This window comes from Falco naumanni, chromosome 6 (genome assembly GCF_017639655.2).
Source record: "Falco naumanni isolate bFalNau1 chromosome 6, bFalNau1.pat, whole genome shotgun sequence".
Taxonomy (NCBI): domain Eukaryota; kingdom Metazoa; phylum Chordata; class Aves; order Falconiformes; family Falconidae; genus Falco; species Falco naumanni.
Window position 1 is genome coordinate 37,771,299 of NC_054059.1, and position 19,154 is coordinate 37,790,452.

Sequence of the window (19,154 nt, forward strand, 5' to 3'; positions counted from 1 at the left end):
AAGTTCTGAACCCTGTACAGGTACTATGTCTTTTCTCCCTTCATAACTTCCACATGCAAAGATGCATGTTTCTTTTTTTCCTGCATTAGCAACCTCTAAACTTGCTCCAAAACAAGGGACAAGATAGGGGCATGGTGTCTTTTTATTTTTGGGGGGACAGATGAACACTTCCAAAAGGATTTGATTTCATTCCAGCATGGAATGAAAGCAAATTCTGAAACCTTGAAAGTTGCTCTGAAATGGAACCATCACTTTTTGATTAGCCCTACTAAAACAACCCTCTGCTCTTTGGTCAAAGTATCACCTGCGACAACAAATTTCACCACCCAAAAGCAACTGGCTCAAGAAAGGTCTTAATCTGAGGACTTCCTTAGCTCTTTCAGAAGAATGTTTGATGGGACTATCAAAAGTAGCTCTAGCAATGCTAACACTGAAACTTCAGATAGGCTTATGAATCCCCTTTTTCTTCTCCAAAACATATTTTTACAGCTTGAAATACTTCTGATTATTGCAGCCACAGCTGGGAATAAAGACATTGGTCACTTCAAAATCTGACTGCTTTAATTGAATAAGCAATACCATGAAAATGTAAAATTTAAAAGAGCACTGATGTGTTGCTGATATTGACCAAGTATGTTATTGGCAATCATGTGTCTATTGACAATCAAATGAAAAAATACTTAAACATTAGAATTATGTTTGCATTAATTTAATTGTAAGATTAAAAACATCTGATTGATGAGGGCATAATGTGTACTTGCTATTAGCAATACTTAAGCTGCCTAAGGTGTCTAATTCCAAGTCTACAATTGTACTGACACACTATTCATTAATAAATAAACGGCAGATGAGCACTTCTCCAAATTATAGCTGTTGACTGCACAGAATTTGCCAGCATTGCTGAAGACATCTTCAGCAGAGCAATTCAATACATCTTTATGGAAAAAAAAATCTTGCAGATGACATTGTCAATATGGTAAGAGGAAAAAACAATTGAAACCACTCAAAACTGATTTGCATAAAATTCTATAATGCTCTAATGTATAAAATGAACAAAGTGCACAATAATTCTCTCTGTCGTTCATGAGTGTAACAAAAGCTTTGGCTCAGGTAGCTTCATTATGTTATCCTTGTTCACAAAAGTAAATAGATCCATCAGCTAATACAATGGCTTATTATGAAAGAGCTGAAGAATGAGCATAGGATTTCATCTAGGCAGAAGATGAGACAGAATGTCTCTTTGAAGCAGTCTTGATGCTTCAGAGGTTTGCTGGAGCTAATGGAGAGAGATGATGTGGAAAATTGCCTCCTAGAGGTTCAATCGGTGTGGTCCCTGGGGTTTTCTCACCACCAGCCCCCCCGCCCCTCTCTTTTGGACAGAGAGAAAGGGAAAGTAAATCTTTATGACCACTGCTATTCTTACATCTTAGAAAGAAGATCATTGTGTTGGGAATCACCCTACATTTCAGTAAGGAAGTGCTTTCTCCACCACCAGACTACTCTAAAAGTGAAAAGATTTAACTGTGAATACTTTGTAAGTATTGGAGCTGAAATGCTACAGTTGCACATTGCAGTTTCTCTCAACAGAGATTAGATGTAAAAGAGTAGATGATGTAGGTAGAAATGGCCTGTGAGGGCTCTAAACATTACAAACCTTTTTCTTTTTTTTCCCTTCCCTCCCCACTGCCCTTCCTCCAAATGACTGCAGGTAGGAAACACAAGACTGAATTTGACCATCTTTACCTCAAAATACCCTACTGCAGTAGCAAGAAACCTCGGGAGATAACAATCTTAAGTTACTCTGAGCCTGCCGATGATATGGTCCTTCAGAACAAGGTCCTAACCTTGCAATTGCCTTAATAGTGACTTATAGTGTAAATGGATCAGAGAGTCATACTTTTGCTCACAGGTAAAATTAATTTATCTTTATGTAGCATATTGTTATAGAATTAACAGGATGGATTTCAACCTACTTGCTTTTAGAAAACTCTTCATGTACAGCACTCCTAGTTTTCAACACACAGAAATTTTCAAAAACTATTTAAAGTCTGTTATTTTTCATTATGATGAAGGAAAATTTGATTTGCTCACCTTTGCAGTTTCCCCGGTAGGCTATTTCCAGCTGAGGGTCTTTGCATTTCGCTCGTTGAAATTCACACCGGGACAGAAAAGTTCTTCCATCAGATGCACAGAGTGATTTCTGAGGGGAACCTGCACAGTCCAGGCTGCATTCTCTGTCTTTGTCTTGGTCCACTCTCAAAAACTAGAAATTAATAAATTATTGTTTCAGGAATGCTATTTCCATGCAAAAACTGTTTCGTCATCCCTTTCCCCAGGGAAGATGTACAAATATTACCCAAAACTGAAAAGAAAACTCTGCCTTTATAGCCTATTCAAATACTAGCTGATCCATCATATCTGGGGTTATTCAGCTGCTGCTTTGAAATGATAGTGATTGCAACATTTCTTTAACATACACAACATCCACTATCACAATTAGGAAATCTCTGAATCTCCTTCAACCATTATGAAAACAGTGGCTTGGAGCTGTTACAGCAAAAATGGTTATGGCAGAAACATTCTTCATAAGAAAAATGAGACAGCAATGGAAACTTGTCTATTTTATTAGCTATGCATTAACTACTCTAAAATAACAAGCTGAAAAGTCTGTTCTGAGATCCAAATAGGATTTTTAACATCAATGCTTATCTAAAATTACACCTGCAATATCTCCAATGGCCTCAGTGCAAGAGGTCTGAAAAGAAAATGAGCGAGGTAGGAAAATCTTATAAAGCACCTTACGAAACAAAACAGATCATTTATTTTTGCAATGTTCTTAGTCAAAATCTAAAGATGCCTCAACAAAACAGAAATTTCAGATGTGTTTTATAGAAATGTTTGTATTTGTGTGTATGCTTGCCTATAAAAATACATGCCAAGATCGACAAGGGAAATGTTATAGGCTTGCAGTTCTTCCAGTGAGACCACTCTTGTAACATGGACTATGGAGTCCTGCACCTGGGCCACAACCCCACACAATGCTACAAGCCTGTGGAGGAGTGACTGGAAAGTCACCTGGAGGAAAAGGACCTGGGGGTGCTGCTTGACAGCCAGCTGAATATGAGCCAGCAGTGTGCCTAGGTGGCCAAGAAGGCCAATAGCATCCCGGCTTGTAGCAGAAACAGTGTGGCCAGAAGGACCAGGGAAGAGACCATCCCACTGTGCTGGCACTGGTGAGGCTGCACCTTGAATTCTGTGTCCAGTTTTGGGCCCCTCACCACAAGAAAAACATTGAGGTGCTGGAGTGTGTCCAGATATGGGCAATGAAGCTGGTGAAGGGTGGTGCTTAGGAGCATGGTCTAGTGTTGGACTTGGCAGTGTTAGTTTTACAGTTGGACTCGATGATCTTAGAGGTCTTTTCCAACCTAAATGATTCCATGATTCTATGAGTCAGCTGCCATTCCAAAATGTCCCACAATGGCAAACAGGGAAGACAAAACCTGAACCAGGCTGTGTGCTGTGTGCAAAACAGTCTTGAGCCAAAAAATTCAACTTGTTACCAACCAAAAAAATCTTCTGACTGCTGTTTTGAGCATGGGCTGAGCCTGGCATGGGTTGCCTATGACTGCAAACCCGCAGGGATGTCCCTGCTCCAGCATGTATTGCCCATGGGGCACAGTCCCTGGGGGCTGTTCTTGTACCAGTGTGGGTCACCTGTGGGCTACGGTGTCTTTTTCTGGACTGGCACAGGGAAGTTCATGTCCTCTTCTCACACTGGAGAGCCCTGCAAGGTCCTGGCTATTCAAATCCTGTCAGTTCTGCCATTGCACCACGTTCTCCCTTTCTCAGAAATTCCATCTCATCTCCTCCAGAAGAGAGTGAGTGGGTATAGGCTGACAGAAGTAATTTTGTTTGTTCCCATTGTGACTTTCATCAGATGCTCCCCTTTCTAGTTCTGCCACAAAGTCACACTGTACCTGGAGTAACTCTTCATCCCTCCACCCCCAAAATGGCAGGCAAGGCTCACGAGTTTGGCACCGCTCTTGGCACTGTGGAAAGCAGGAGCTGCTCACCCTGAAACGTGCTGCCAAAGAACTAATCGTTTCTGAAGTTGCTGCATGCCAGCCAAAACCAAAGACAGCCAAAAGCAAAGATAGTACTTTATCCTCCGAGCTCCTGAAAAGCGGGGACTAGGGATGAGGTGAACTTGAAAAGTCCTCAGATTAATTTCTTCATCCTTTTTCTGTTTCTGAATAAGCACAAAATTAAGCCAGTAATAAAGCTACCAGGAGATAATCATTCTCCTTAGCATTAGGAGGCACCTGATCAAAAGCCTTCATCCAGCTGAAGTTTCATTGGTGCTACTTCATTATCACAAACCTCGGATACAGAAAATTTTAAACTTCAGACTGGAAACTTGGACTACTAGGAGGAAAATTTCAAGCAAAAAAAGAGAACAAAGAACAGTATTTCAGCAGGAAAGAGTAGTACAAGGTAAAAAAATCAGAAAACATTTGCTGCATATAGTTTCCCTGCATTTTATTACACACACACCAAAAAAAATTATAAAGACAATCATAAATCTCTTTAATCTTCATACTTAAACAGTGGCCTATTTGCATTTGCTGTCACTTAACATGAGGAAATACAGATGTCTATCTAGAGAGTGTGCCTGAAAGTGGAGAGACAATCTGAAAGGTATCACTTTAAAATAGTAATATGGTTGCATTTTGATGAGAATTTTTATATTTTAGTGGCACAATAACACAAAAAGAAAAGCTTCCTTTTCCTGATGTTTTTGAGCAATTTTTCATTTTTAACAATTATCTCCAGAAGCAAATTACTCACAAACCCCAAACCTTTCTTCTTGAAATTTAGCTATAGAGCTCCAAAAGTGGAGAAGAAATGCTCCTTTTCAACGCATTTTAGTGCTGTTTTGCAGATCCTTCTTGCTTACAGAAATCAATAATTAGCTGAGCTGAGTGGGTAGGGAGAAAAACTGAAGTCATCTCCCTTCACCTGCAAAATGAGCAGCAGTGAATCGTGACACTGCCCGGGCGCCCTGATGAGCTGCAGGCTGGGGCCCCCCAGTGAGGTCCTCCAAGCCACCCTTCCTTGCCTGAGGCGCATCTGCAGGACGCCAGGTTCAGGCCCAGCTAGGGCGGTAAAAAGGACTTTTCATGGAAAAATGGACCACATGGGGCCCCTGGGAGAAAAACTGGATCCAGTCCCCTGCTTTGCCTCAGACTTCCCCTGTGGATTTGGTGATGGCAAGTCAATTGATCTCCCTTTTCCTATTTTGTGAAGTAAGGATCTGAGTACAGCCTTTTTGTGTGTATAAGACTACCCCTCTGTAATGCCTAGGCACTTTGCCACCCTTAATTTATCCTCAGCAACATCCCTGTTGAGCAGAGAATCATTTTTCCAAAGCACAGGAAGGCTTCACGACCCACAGAGAATCATGTGGTGGATCAGGGAACTGCACCCAGGCACCACAAAAAACAGAGCAACAGTCTAGCCTCTGTTCCATTTTTCTCCCAGACTTTCCTCATCTTTTCTGTTTTGAGTTGTTGCAGGACTTACAATGGGTATGCCTGATCACAGCGGGCAAACCACAGTAATACAGTGGACAGAAAATCTCCTTAATCGTCCCAGGAACAAAATCCACTCCCTTAAGAGCGTGATAGTTCACAGATAAAGCTATATTTTAAAAAGCATTTATCCAAAGAGTTTTATTTAAGTATTTCATTATTTCAAAGCCTTAGAGGAGATTAGGGTAAATTATGGGTTCAAGGATATTCAAGCAACCTGGAAAAGCAGAGGATGGAGACATACCCAAGAGACAAAACCACTTGAATAGCTTGTTGGTTAGCCAAACCTCACTGGAGAATTTGGGTTGTACATTAAACAATTTCCACCAACCTAGAGTAACTGAGGGATTTAAGAGCAGGAAGGACAAAAAGGCAAGCAGCTGTGAGAAAAGATAGCATACAAGAGAGACTAGCAAATGTACTTACTTAAAAAAAAAGATAGAAAGTATATGGTTGGCATTTAGAAAGTACTCCCTTGTCATCTTTGCTACAGCAGCATAAGACGATACAAGCCTAAAAAAGTATTGTTTGCTCACATGTAGCCAAAGGAATCAATATGTCAAAACTACTAGAAATGCTGAAACAAGCAAGGGCTATGGGATGTCTTATGGGATTTGCCATTTCTTTCAACAGGAACAAGCGGAGTCAGTGTCACAAAAACTGGGATCATACTGATGCACATTTCAGAGCTGTACTCTCCTGTGAAAATATTCCTTTTGATTAAAATAGAACAGTTGAGAGAGAGAGAAAGATGGTTCTAGATGGACAAGAAGGTGACTCACCCTGAATACTGGCACATCTATTCCTGTCATTAAGTTCATTTAACAAACAAATCTGTTATTGTACAAACGTGATTCACTGAAAGACGAGCTTAAAGCAGCATTTCTGTTGAATGCTGGTAGCAACCGAAATTAAGTTGACCAACGTGAGGTGGAACTATTTTGAAAAACCAGCAAAAATGAGACAATTATGGTTAATGCCTATTAAAAAGCAAACCACTTTTAACAGAGAGGTGTTCCTGCCCCTAATCACACAGAAACCAGCCTAGTCAAGTTCAAGAAAATTGTTTTCAACTACAAATTTGAGCTTATGCTACAGATTAACAGGCATGGCTCCTCAACTGGAGTTACTTTAACTTGTCTTCTGCTTTATATTTTAATATCATTACAAAAATTTTACAGCCTCCAATCTATTTCAGCCTTTCCAAAGCATTACACTTTACAACACCCAATTTCCAAGGGGCCTACTATTCTATACTAGGCACTGCTTTAAATTCTCAGGTAGTATTTCTGGGAAGAAAGAACAGTAATGGGACTATATTAGAAAAATTATTGATTATTAAGTTTACCCCAGTTAATAAAACCAAAATCACTATAAACTGCATGTACTCATTGACAGATATAAGCATTGATAAAATATTATTTACTGTCATGTATTTCAAGTGTCACGGAATTACAGTGTTTTCCTTCACTGTCTCATGCACCAAAGGGTCTTAATACCAGTTGAAATGTGATCCCCTCCCCGTATCGCTAGTGGTCTTTCATGCTTTTGTTACTGGAGTTTGGTAACACTGGAATTGTCAGAGTATGAAGTAGTATACTTGAAACCTTGCTTATACTGGGGAAAATTATTTCTGCTCTGTTTTCTGCTCTGCTTTATCTTTAATCTCTGTTTTTGTCACTGGTCCCACATCTGGGCTGTGGATTATCAGGATGCTTATTTCCTCAACCACAAGCAACATGTTACAGTCCATGAGAAAGTTTTTTCCAGTACCTCAAGAGTAGGCATTTGATGGTTTCTTTACTGTGCTATTAAACCATTTATCAAGATAAGATGTCCATAAACTTGTTCACTGTTATGGCATAACACATATATTCTCTTTATCTTATACTACCCATGCTTATGCAGGGATTCAGTGTCATTGTCTCTGGTCTACATCCTGCTGCCACATCACTGCTACAGCAGAAGACCTTTGATGAAACAGAGTCACATGCACATTTCTGCATTTCCAAATCTGTGATCCCACCATCTACAGTGCAGAGCAATTCCCCTTCCACCTATCGGATCACAGAGAATATTGGGATAAAATTGATGCACGGTTAGACAGTCAACAGTGGATACATCTACAAACCAAACTGCCAGTGCAAGAAAGCAAAAGAGTCCAGAGCAGTGTTACAGTCCGGACATGGGGAGCACAGACATCTCTCTCCATTGGAGGAGAAGCTGACGACAGATGCATTTAGGCTGAGGCGTAAAGATTAGTTATTGAATCTGGCTCACAGCTTTTTAAACAGTAATGGGAAATGCTCTGCTCTACATTTCACAATATAGCGCACAGCTGTGGATTGTCTTTGGTCAGAGGCCACTATTTGATTAATCTGAGCAAGGCAGGGGAGTGTTCCCCAAATTCTTTTTTTTTCTGGCCAGCTTATAAGAAAGATTTCTTGCAGTCCTGTAGAGACATCCTTAACACAAACAGGCTGCACACAAAACATAACTCATAACTATGCTAAACCTATTTTTATGTTGCTCTAACATAAGTTTTCCTACTAAAGTTAAAGTCCCAGAAACTGCTTCTTTTCTGTCTGTGGAAATAAACTCCATCCTCTTCTGTAAGATCAGGTTAGAGTCTGTGCACTAGGAAAAAGAAAGCCTTTCAAGTTCGTGGATTTGGATGGTTCATCAGAGGTTTTCAACTTTTCTTCAATTTATAGACCCCTTCAATTTCCATTGGACCTACACACCCACCACTGAGACTAGGTATTTAAACCTACTGAAAACAGGGGTTTATTCTGTTGCATTTTATGGACACCTTAAAACTTACATACAGACCTTCTCTCCAACCAAGTGTAAACTACTGCTTCAGAATCTAAAATGAAGTTCAAGCCTGTTTGCAAAACAGGAGAATAACAACTCATCCTGGCAGACTGAGGGCCAAAAAAGCCTGAAAAACAAGGAGAAGAGAAAAGATGGATGCTAGACATCACTGTTTTGCTTGGAAAAGCCTAGTGCAGACTATAGCTTTGGAGGCAATTTCTTTATCCTGTATCTGGTTACTGTAAGATGTTGAATAGAACGGCCTGACTTCCCTGCTGCTGGCATGGGAGGTCTGTGAACAAACTATGGAGCAGCACGCTCTAAAGTGGTTCTGTGCTTAGGGCTTTGTGCTGTTGAAAAATGTGCTGATTTACAGTGATTTATGTAGCCATGCTGTTTCTGTCTGATAGCTGCCTGAAGGGCAGATGTGGAAATCTCCAAGCTAGGAATATTTTGTTCCCGCTGGGCTCATTTGCAATGGGAAAATGACTTAGACAATAGTAATGTGTGTGTGTGTGTATGTATGTGTATATATTTATACACACATACCATTGTCTATATATATCCACACGTGCAGGCTATAATATGTAAAGTCATATTGCCATGTACATTTCAGAAAAAGGTAATGATGTTTAAACATCAACATGTTACTGTCTGCATTAGAGAGCGCTCTAACCAGCTAGTTTGTTTCAGTTAATCAGCTTTATTAAACCGCCACTAATTTTTTTAATATTTATTTCATTACTTTTTTGACCAAGGAATGAAGGGAAAGGCACATTTACAGAACAAACCCTACTCTCATCTCAATGCCATGGAAAAGCATTCAACCCTAGTCCTGAAACATATGGAAAACCTAAGCTCCCTTATCCTTGTTATTGAGTTATTTAGGACAGTACCAGAAGACAACTTCAAAATGACAACTGCTGTACTTAACCTATCTAACCGATCAGTTCCCCTTGCACTGTCTCACTGAGGCAAAACAGTCCTTCCTGACTGTTCCAGGACAAGCCCAGAGCTGCCTACTCTAAAACTGTGAGCTTCTTCTTTGTCCAGACATACAGGCCATCATCATCGAGGTTAAGCTTGCATGGAAGAATTTACACAGAAAGCCACCACACACAGGCCTACTCAGATACTATTCTGATGAGCTAGAATGTGCCCGTTCCTGCTATTATAGTGGGCAAGGTCACCTGCACTTACAACAAAGAACCTCATCAAAACATTTCTGTGCCTGTTCTCCATGGTAAAGGTTCATGGTGTAAATCAGAATCATATTCCACTACCTGACAAGTAAGCAGACTACTGACTTCCGTGAGGTTATCGCAGACATCTAGAAGCGATCATCTGTTCTTGAAAGTTCATTTATCCCTGTTCACATAAAAAAATTATTTTTCCAGCCACAATAGTGCAGCACTCTCCAGGGCAGCCCGCCACGATCATGATTTCATAACTAGTTGCTATATATATATAGCTATATATATATAAATATAGCTAGTTGCTATAGACTAAAGAAACTAGAAAACAACACCTTTAAGATAAGATTTACCTTAGGAGAAGATAGATCATATCCTAGAAATGTCCCTTCCACTTTCTGAACTGGAGAGACTGATCAACTAGCTGTCCTGTAAATGGTTGAAGTCCTATGAGATTGACCCAGCCTGTAGTGTCAAAGAAAAATAAAGGGGAAGAAACATTAAAAGTCTAGGGTTCCAGATGACCAAAACAGAGATGGCTTTAGGTTTCAAAGAGAACATTACCAATAAAGTCTCTGTAGGTGCCTGTGCATCTGCAAGGCACAGAAAAGGGAGAATTGTCTCTAATGCCTGCTGAGACATCATTTTATTGAAAACGACCCTTTTAAACCTCTGAACACACACACCACCTTTGCCTCATAATATATCATTAAACTCTTCATTGTAACTTATGACAGCAAACCTTTTCCAAGTAAACTTTAGCAAGGATGGTTGCAGGAACCAGCTAGAGCATGCAAGTTCACTGAGTGGGGAGGTGAGGGTTGGTTTGCTGGGGGTTTTGTCGGGTTCTGTTGTTATCGTGGTGGTGATGGTGTTGGTGTTTCATTTTTTTTAATAACCCTTGGGTCAGTACCCAAAGTCAGTGCCACATTACCTATTGACTAGGACAGTGTTTTGCTTTACTCCCTCAGTGCCTGGAGTGCAATGGAGCTCTTGGAGACTCACTGCCAAAACTACAGTACCATCTTTTTATGACCAGCACAGAAAACTGATTATTAAACAGGGTTGTGCTTTGATTTATATGTTTTGCTTTGGCATGTTATTTTTTAAATGTTTGTTGCTTCAACAGGTGTTTTTTTTAAGTGAGCTCTGCTTTACTGTGTTGATGGAGGGATGGCAGGGCTGAATGTCAGCACATCCATCACTTCTTTTTACTGCTGCTTCACAAATAACTAAAAAAAGACAAAACTTTTCAGTTGTGCAACCATGTAAACTAGGAAGGACTGAGCTGAAATTGAAGCAAACCCAAGTGACACATTCTTTCATGCTTTGAGGAAAGGATGGACATCAATTTATTACACATGCAAGCCCAAGTTTCATCATTACCATATCACAAATAAAGTTCCTCCCAACAGCTCACCAGCTGAAGGAGATTTCATGTGATTTGGTGGCTCAATGGTATTTTAGTATTTCTAATCTACTAATGGAAGTATTCTGGGGTTTTGGAGGCAGAGAACCACAGCTAATATAAAGAATTGTTGGGAGGCAGGGAGGAAAAGGACTCTGCAATGGGTTCAAAAGTACCAGTTGAGCAGTTTTTTTCTTCTCTTCAGTATAGTTCTGATCAAAAATGAATGAATTGTTTTGGTCTCCGGAGGCACAGGGGAAGTTACAGCCAAAGAGCTTTCTGTACTGTTTAAGCATTCTGAGTATAGGATACCAGGAAACACTACAAGAATAAGGGATCTAACTCTTTTCTTTTTTTCTTCCATTTGGCTTTGTCTTGGAAAGAAACTTCAAGGTAGTGCAATCATACCTCTTGAAGGGCTATTCTCTTGAATAGCTTAATTCTAGGATCTGGTTCCATCCCTACTAAGGTAAATACACAGACTTCAATAGCAGCAGGCTTGGGCTCCTATTAAGTAGCATTCAGCCCTGGTGAACTACCCTTTCAGAAGGACTTTTCACTGATTCATTTGAATTTTCCTACAATATAGTCTTCGGAAGCACAGACTACTCACTCCAAATGAGTCATGCCAGAAGCTGCAAAGTCTAAGCATCAGAAACAATGTATGAACAACCAATTTGTTAGCATTGACCTCATATAGCTACAACTGAACAAATGGTCTTAATTTTCAGGACATGATAAGCACTGCCAGTGACACTAAAACACCCATTATCTGACTACATTCATTCACTTCCAAGACTAAGAGTCCTCCATATTTCCCAAAGCTACTCATTTTTGCAAACTGAGCCTAGTGTAATCACTATAGACGAAAACAGCTCACACATTTAATACTGTATTCAGAAGTAATAAAAGTGCATCACAGCAAGGACAGATAGACTGCACTTCCCCCTCCCAAAAAACAGTTTACCTGGCTTTTCAGGCTTTTCAAAACATCTCCCTGTCATCTTTATTAAACTGGAGTTCAAAATAAGTATAACATAAACAGCTGGTTTCTTTCATTTTGCACCATCAAAAAAATTCACTGGTATCTAAATGTAGGGTATCAGCTTGCTGTAAATGGTGCCTGAAAATTGAACTGTAGATTGCGATGGAAAGCATGACAATCTCAAGTACAGTGCTGAAAGCAGCACTGTTAAAAATGTGGTAAAGAAGAAAGAGAACTCTTATCAGGAAGGTGCTGTCCTTTGCACATACGTACAGCAGAGATCTCAGCCTTTTTATTTCTTCAGTAAATATGTAGTTTTTCTTTCTCTGTGTCCAGCGGCATTACTTCTCTTGGTTTCAGAGTATTACCAGCAAAGCGTAGAGGTTCAACAGAGTCAAAAAACACTTACAGATAAACAGACCTCGTGTCACCAGAGACAAATTTATACTGAAACTCAAACTGAAAGGGTTTCTAATCTGAAGGTATTCCGTTCTGCATGTACTGCAGCCCACTACTTTCTAGATGTGTCATGTGTCCAGTGTTCTGCATTTTTCCCAAGTCACTGGTAACTTTATGCCCTTCATTCTTGTGGTATTGTTATTCATAATCTTTTCTTTGGCTGGTTGCTGTCATTTATAGTGTTTCTTCTCAGTTGCCAGAAGTCACACAGGGAGAAAGTAAACAGAGAAACAGTGGGATGCATTGTCTATGTATTGAATTATCCTCTAGTTTACTTAAGCTTTTCATGAGTACTGACCCAGCTTTCAGAATACAAGTGGACTAGCCCAGTCATCCTGTTACCCAGTTTCCTCGCACACAGCTAATGTGCCTGGTTGGTGTCTTTAATAACCACAGCTACGATTTGAGAAAATAGACACATTTTACTTTTTAATCTTGTTCAAAGGCTGCTCACATGAAAAGTATTTTGGCTTCTAAAATGTTGAAAAGCTATTTTAAAGTGCAAATAAAATCTAAGCCAGATCAACATTTCTGTATTTGAGGGATTCATTTTGGGATTGAAGAATATCAACACACACCCTTAAAGTGTCTGAGGTAGCTTAAAACAATAAAAAAAAAGAGCAATGACCTATTACTTAACATAAGAAGCATTGGGCTGAATGTCTGTCAGAAAGGCCAAAAACCTCATCCACATAGGACAGGCAAAACCCTGAAAATTAGCTTCTAGGTGGGCTCAAACAGTCATCTCCAGGGTGACGTATTGCCACCCTCATCGTTCCCTGGAATCACAGAAGGGAGGCCTCCTTCATAGCTCACCTCTGCTCTCTTCCCACCACATGCCCAAGCCCCACTAGCTCTCCATACCAGTCCAGCAGCAATTACACTGGGGGATGTCAAAAAGACAACTTCATAAGAAGCTCTTACCTCAGTGAAAAAGGACAAAACTTACTAAAGGAATACGGGGACCCCCTCAAAAACTAAAGTGAAACAGTACTGGATGTTGTGTTACAGGCCTGTAGGGAACAATCTCCCTTTGTGGGGGGACAGAAAGGCTCAGCTAAACAGGGCTTTTCTATATCTGAGTTTCTATGCAACTCTATTTAATGCCTATCATGATCAGCAGGCAACTGGCCACTCTCCATATGGCTGGTTGCCTTCTCTTCCTGGGGAACTAAAGAACACGGAGGGCATCTCAAATGACGAAGACACAGTATGAGACAATATCACAACAGAGCATTTCTTTTTATAATTTAAATCAAGTAAGCAACTGATTCACGCAGGGCAGAAACTCGATAAGACATCAAAGGTCTAATCCCCAACCCATAAAGCTAACTTGCTGACAATAACTGCAGAGCTCTAACTCTCTTACATTTATCACTGCCATCAGCTTCTTCAGAACAAAGTATTTTGGAAGGCAGGCAGGCAGGCAGCTGAGTCTGGGAGGCAGATTTTGCTCTTGTTAAACTGTTGATCTTAAAACAACATGTTGCTAGGTTTAAATACTGTCATCTTTAAAAGGAGAAATCATGCTAAAAGCAAACAGTTAAATAGATAGTACACATTTGGAATACAGAAGGGTTTAACAAGGCAGTCTAATGAGAAAAAAAACACTTTCCATAGGGACACAAGAACCTGGCTGTGGTTTTCTCAAACCACTGGCAGTTCTACTTCCTCCCAACTTTGGGGTTTTATGGAACTCTTGTATGTTTGTTTGTATTTTGGGCAAAAACATTTTTCCTTTAATTTAAACCATTGTTTTCCAAGGAAAAAAAGACATTAGGAAGCCATTTATTTCTAATTATTATGAAGACTTTTGCAAAAGAAAACCCTTGAATATGAAAAACAAAAATTTGTGTGTATCTAGAAGTGGGTGGGAAGGGTCAAGAAACCATGATCCAAACCAGGCAATTTACCAGAATAAAAAATTTTTTTTTCCAAGTTCTATGTCACATTCTAAGCGGCCTCTGCTTTCTTTGTAGAAGACATTTTCTCTGCTGTTCTTTGCCTTGTACATGCCAGTTGATGAGTAGCTCTTGAATCTGCCCTAAAAGATTACCCAGCAATACCAGAGAATGTTAAAGAATCGTCGTACCAGCAGTACAACCCTTTAGTCCGTTTCCACTGTAGACTCGTATGTTTGAGATTTCTCAATAACAAAAGGAATTGTTACAGATGAGAAACCTGATGGAGGAGAAACTGCAGTTTCCGTTTTAGTTCAGTAAGCAAAGACCCCATACTAGGTGCTGTACTAAAAAAAAAAAAAAGCAAAGAAGCTCTAATGACAGTCACATGTACTGTACTATGGATAAAGAATCAACAATAGAAGAGACCACTGCACTCCAGAAGTGGAAAAACCCCAATGCTGTTTCTAAACACAGCGGAGCTGAAAACACACAGAAGATTATATCAGTTGATTGGGATCCATTGATAAAAATTCACTTATATCACAGATACTTTAAGACTTTTTTTTTTAAAGGAGATGCAATCAAAAGCAATTCTTACACACATAAAGGAGCCTAGATATTCTGTATTAGTGATAAGAAAACTCTTCCAAGGACTCTGAAAATACAACAGATAAAAAAACTAGAGGTCTAGTTTTAATCAGACTTTCCTGCAACTCACAAAGTGGAAGAATTGAGGCCCAGCAAGTTCCAGTTCTTACCAACAACTTATCTAAACATCATGTTTCTACAACCCAAGAGTTAAGATTTCTGGAGTCCAAAGTCTCTGATGCAATATTTTATATTTGTGGCTTTTAGTCATACTAGAAAAATCAAAGAATCTTATCCTCTCACATTATTTTTGTTGGAAGCATATAATTATAACTCCATGTTACAGATATTGTTTATATGCAGTGGAACTGACCAACAAAATATGGACAGGGTGGCACCTATGAAATATTTTCCTATTTCATTGTGGAAAATAACTCCCTGATACAGTTTTTCACAGATGATAGCAGTTGGAAGAATATTTAACAGAGCCCATCCCCTTCTAACAAACATACTTATCCCACCAATTCCACATCCTCTTCCTCCCCTGTGTACAAGCTGTTGTCTTTCTTGGACTCTGCGACCTGGCTCTTGCAAATCATATTTTGTCATTTAGTGCTTTTTGGCTCAGGCTGAGCAACTGTAGCCACAGCTTTGTTTCTCCGTTTTGTGTAGTGGCCTAGAAAGTCAGCAGTGAGATGGCTAATTTCAACCAAATTTCATTGGTGTGGGAGGAAGAAAAGAAATAATGAAGCCATTTTTAAATAAATGGCAAATAAATAAATGGCAAAATTCTTTGCTCCCTGCCCTCTGCCTCGAGGAGAGGAGGAAGAGTAGATGCCACAGCAGATGATGAGGGATTGTCACCTCCCCTGGCATTGTTGCCTGAGGGAAAAGGAGCATTAAGTGACAGGCCCAAGCGCAAGTGCTCATTCACCTCCCTTCCCTGTAGGAAGGGCCAAGCACTTAAGCAGAATTACAACCTGCCCACCACAGGCTACTGATGCTTTCTGTGGACACTGCTTGACCACATTATAAAGCAATCTGCATAAATACGACAAATATCAGTGCAAACATATTCAGCCATGAATACGACTTGGACTAGATGAACAAGGAGATTTTTTCAGCCTCCTTGGCAAATGCAACTCACAGTTTAACTGTTCAGAAAACAGAAGAACAAAGCTTTTATGTGAATTGAATGTGTCCATAATTACTACTGGAGAGGCCTTCTAGTTAAGATGCAGGCTTGGAAACCTAAAAAATCTGTCCTCCATCAGATCTAGCACAGGTTGCCTTTGATACATGGACTAAGTTATTCCTTTGTCAATGGACAATCTGCCACTTGATCTTTTGGATGTCATCCACTAGGCTGATACCCCTAGCCACCTCCCACAGTACCTGAGGGCCAGGCCCTCCTGGTTTATTAAGGTTCCCTGAGCTCCACCTCTACTGCAGTCTACACCACAGCTCCAGCCACAACTTATTTAGAGCAGCATCACTAGCTGACTCTGACGCATTTGCCATAGGTTTGTGTCACTGGCTTGGACTCAGGCTCCCAGGTAGGGAAGTATGTTCAGTGGTGAAGCTGTCTGAAAGAGGTGCTGAAGTACCACAGATTGCTGACACAGATGACTCAAATTGCTTTGTGGCATTTTCCCATTATTGAGACAATCCACAGGAAATGGCCACACCTTTAAATAATCCTTTTGGATACCCAAGTTTTAGAAAATTAAAAATCTAAGTTCCTCCACAGCTGCAGTTGATACCTAAATATATGTCCTCCTCACAACTTGCTTCTAAAGAAGAGAAATTCCACTAGCATCAGTTTACAGCCAGTGAACTTAGTCACAGAGATGTGGTGGCTTGTCCAAAGTCACAAAGGAAGTCTGTGGCAATGCTGGGAATTAAACCCAAGACTCCAGAAACTCATTCTTGTTTTTTAACCACATGCATCATCCTTCTAAATGTTCTTTCCTACAAAAAGATTTAGTCATGGCTGAAACAGGCCCGGCTCATTAACAAAGTAAGGACACAGCAAGAGAAACTGTATGAATCCCTCAAAACTGGCATGTGGATTTTCTTGTTAAAAACATTTGAGGATGTTTTGTAAACTAAATTATGACCTTCTTTGTTTCCATTAAAAAAATCTTTGCTGAAGGTCATTTTTAATGGGATTGAGGATGATGTTCCAAGGGAAAAGCATGGACTGAGCTGTTTTGGCTCTGCATGCCATTAATTCTCTCAAGTTTTGAAAAACAGTGCGGTACTGAGCGGTTTTTCAGCTCTTTTAGGGCAAGTCCTGAATTCAGGGTCTCACAGAGGTCTCCACTTTTGAGCCTCAAAGAACAAAGAGCAATAATACATTTAGTTTTTAAGAGGCATTTACCTGCAATGTTTCTTCCTTAAAAAAAAAAAATAAAAGAGGTCTACCTAAAAATCAAGGCAACATTTGAAGTCAGGACTCCATCCTTTCTGCCTACAATGAACTGACTAAATTGCCAGCAAGCCAGTTTAGCTCTTGGTGCTTCTTTAGCCCTCACCCCAAAAAAGTCAGACTATTATTACTTGTCTTTGTGAAGCATTTCATAAACTATGAATGAAAAATGCAATATAAGAGCAAAACATTAAATAAGTGCCAAAGCCACAAGATCAGGCTCTGTATGAAGCCACAGACGACTTTCACTTTAGTTCTCTTGGGTTTATTTATTGCTGGGAATGGATTACTTGGCTTTTCTATGACGGTTTAGCACAGTGTTTTATTTAGTTATGGGGGTTTTAGCTTTAGGAACACCTCAGTTTTCAAATACTTTTTTGATGTAGCTGCAAGATTTAGAAAAAAGACAGCATTGTAAACATATCCATCAAAACACAAACTATATATGATACATTAATGTTTCCATAGCAAAGTGATATTGTTAAAGCAGAAGTATATTTTTCAAGGTTTTCCTAAACATTGTTCCTTAGCACTAATTTGTCTAAAAGCTATACCATAGTGCATCTCAACAACAATATTTCAACCAAATTACAAGTTTACCAGAGAAAACCAGAAAATACTCCAGCCAAAAAGGATATGCTCCTTAGGATGGCTTCCATATCCAAATACTTCAATATTTTCTTCTCCCAGTTGGAAAAGCAAAGAGAATTAGCATGACAAGGAGTTGGTATCATGATTTATCTGCTGCATACCATGCTTTTAACATCACAACATCTATCAGATAATCAAAATAAATGACAGTGGAAAGTCTTGAACACAGAGCATGCAAGATGTATGTCAGCTGCTCTAAGAGGAATAAAGCTGAAAATTGGCTAAACTCTTTACCCTCCTTACACCAAAAGTCTTATTAAGGAAACTGGACTCTGCTTGAAGTTGAGAATGTTTTGTTTCTGTAAAATATTGTCGAACCACAAGAGGATCCAAGCTAACTAAATATGGAGCAAGAGATGTTTTTGTATACCAGCCCAAAATATTGTTACTGATTCATTGGTAACTTATGACTGGTTTGGATATAATCTTAACCAACCGTCATTGGTTTTGGGAGGTCAAATGACATGAGTCAGCTGAAATTAATATGATAAAGAACAGCCCACTCTTACTGGCTTAAATAAGTTTAGTCAAAGCTTTGCTTCTTGCAACAGTGTTCCAGTCCTAACCTTTGAGAAAAGGCAAACACCAAGAGGCACAGCAAGCTCCATTTATCATACAATTCCTTTCTCCCTAGCTGAAAATATAACAGCCTTTTACAGATGGAAATGAAACATAGTATGTTTTCATGTGCACAGAACACCCAAAGGAACAATAGACAAATGCAGTATTTTTTCATATGGTAGCTGTCTTGCATACACAGCTTCACAAATTGTTGCTGCCCATTACTAAACATTCTTCTTTTTTCTTCCCATTTCTAAGCCTAAAAAAATCTTTCAGTCAAGAGATACTCCAAGCTCCTTGAGCAAGACTGACATAACCTTGCACAAGAATCTAGTTAAGATCTTGTTCTTTGGCTATAGTAAAGTCACACCCAGTAAATATTAAAACTTAAAGTCTTGAAGTGACAGAGAATTATTTAAAGTAGAGGAAAATGCCATGATTAAATTTAAACCGTGAATTTTAAGATATCTCTAACAATCCCTGCAGAAGTAGTACAGACAAATGTGAGGTTTTAAGCTAAATCTTGAACTCCAGATAAAGGAGTGAGTGACCTGGTGCCACCAATA

General features: G+C 39.6%; 1 protein-coding gene across 7 annotated transcripts in view; it reads right to left on the minus strand.

Annotated features, from left to right (window-relative positions):
• SMOC2 (SPARC related modular calcium binding 2) overlaps nt 1-19,154 on the minus strand; it is a 150,001-nt gene that overhangs the window by 100,960 nt on the left and 29,887 nt on the right. For all 7 annotated transcript variants that reach the window (XM_040598447.1, XM_040598445.1, XM_040598444.1 and 4 more), the window contains exon 2: nt 2,092-2,263. In XM_040598447.1, coding sequence (XP_040454381.1) covers nt 2,092-2,263 — 172 coding nt within the window. The remainder of the gene's footprint in view (nt 1-2,091; nt 2,264-19,154) is intronic.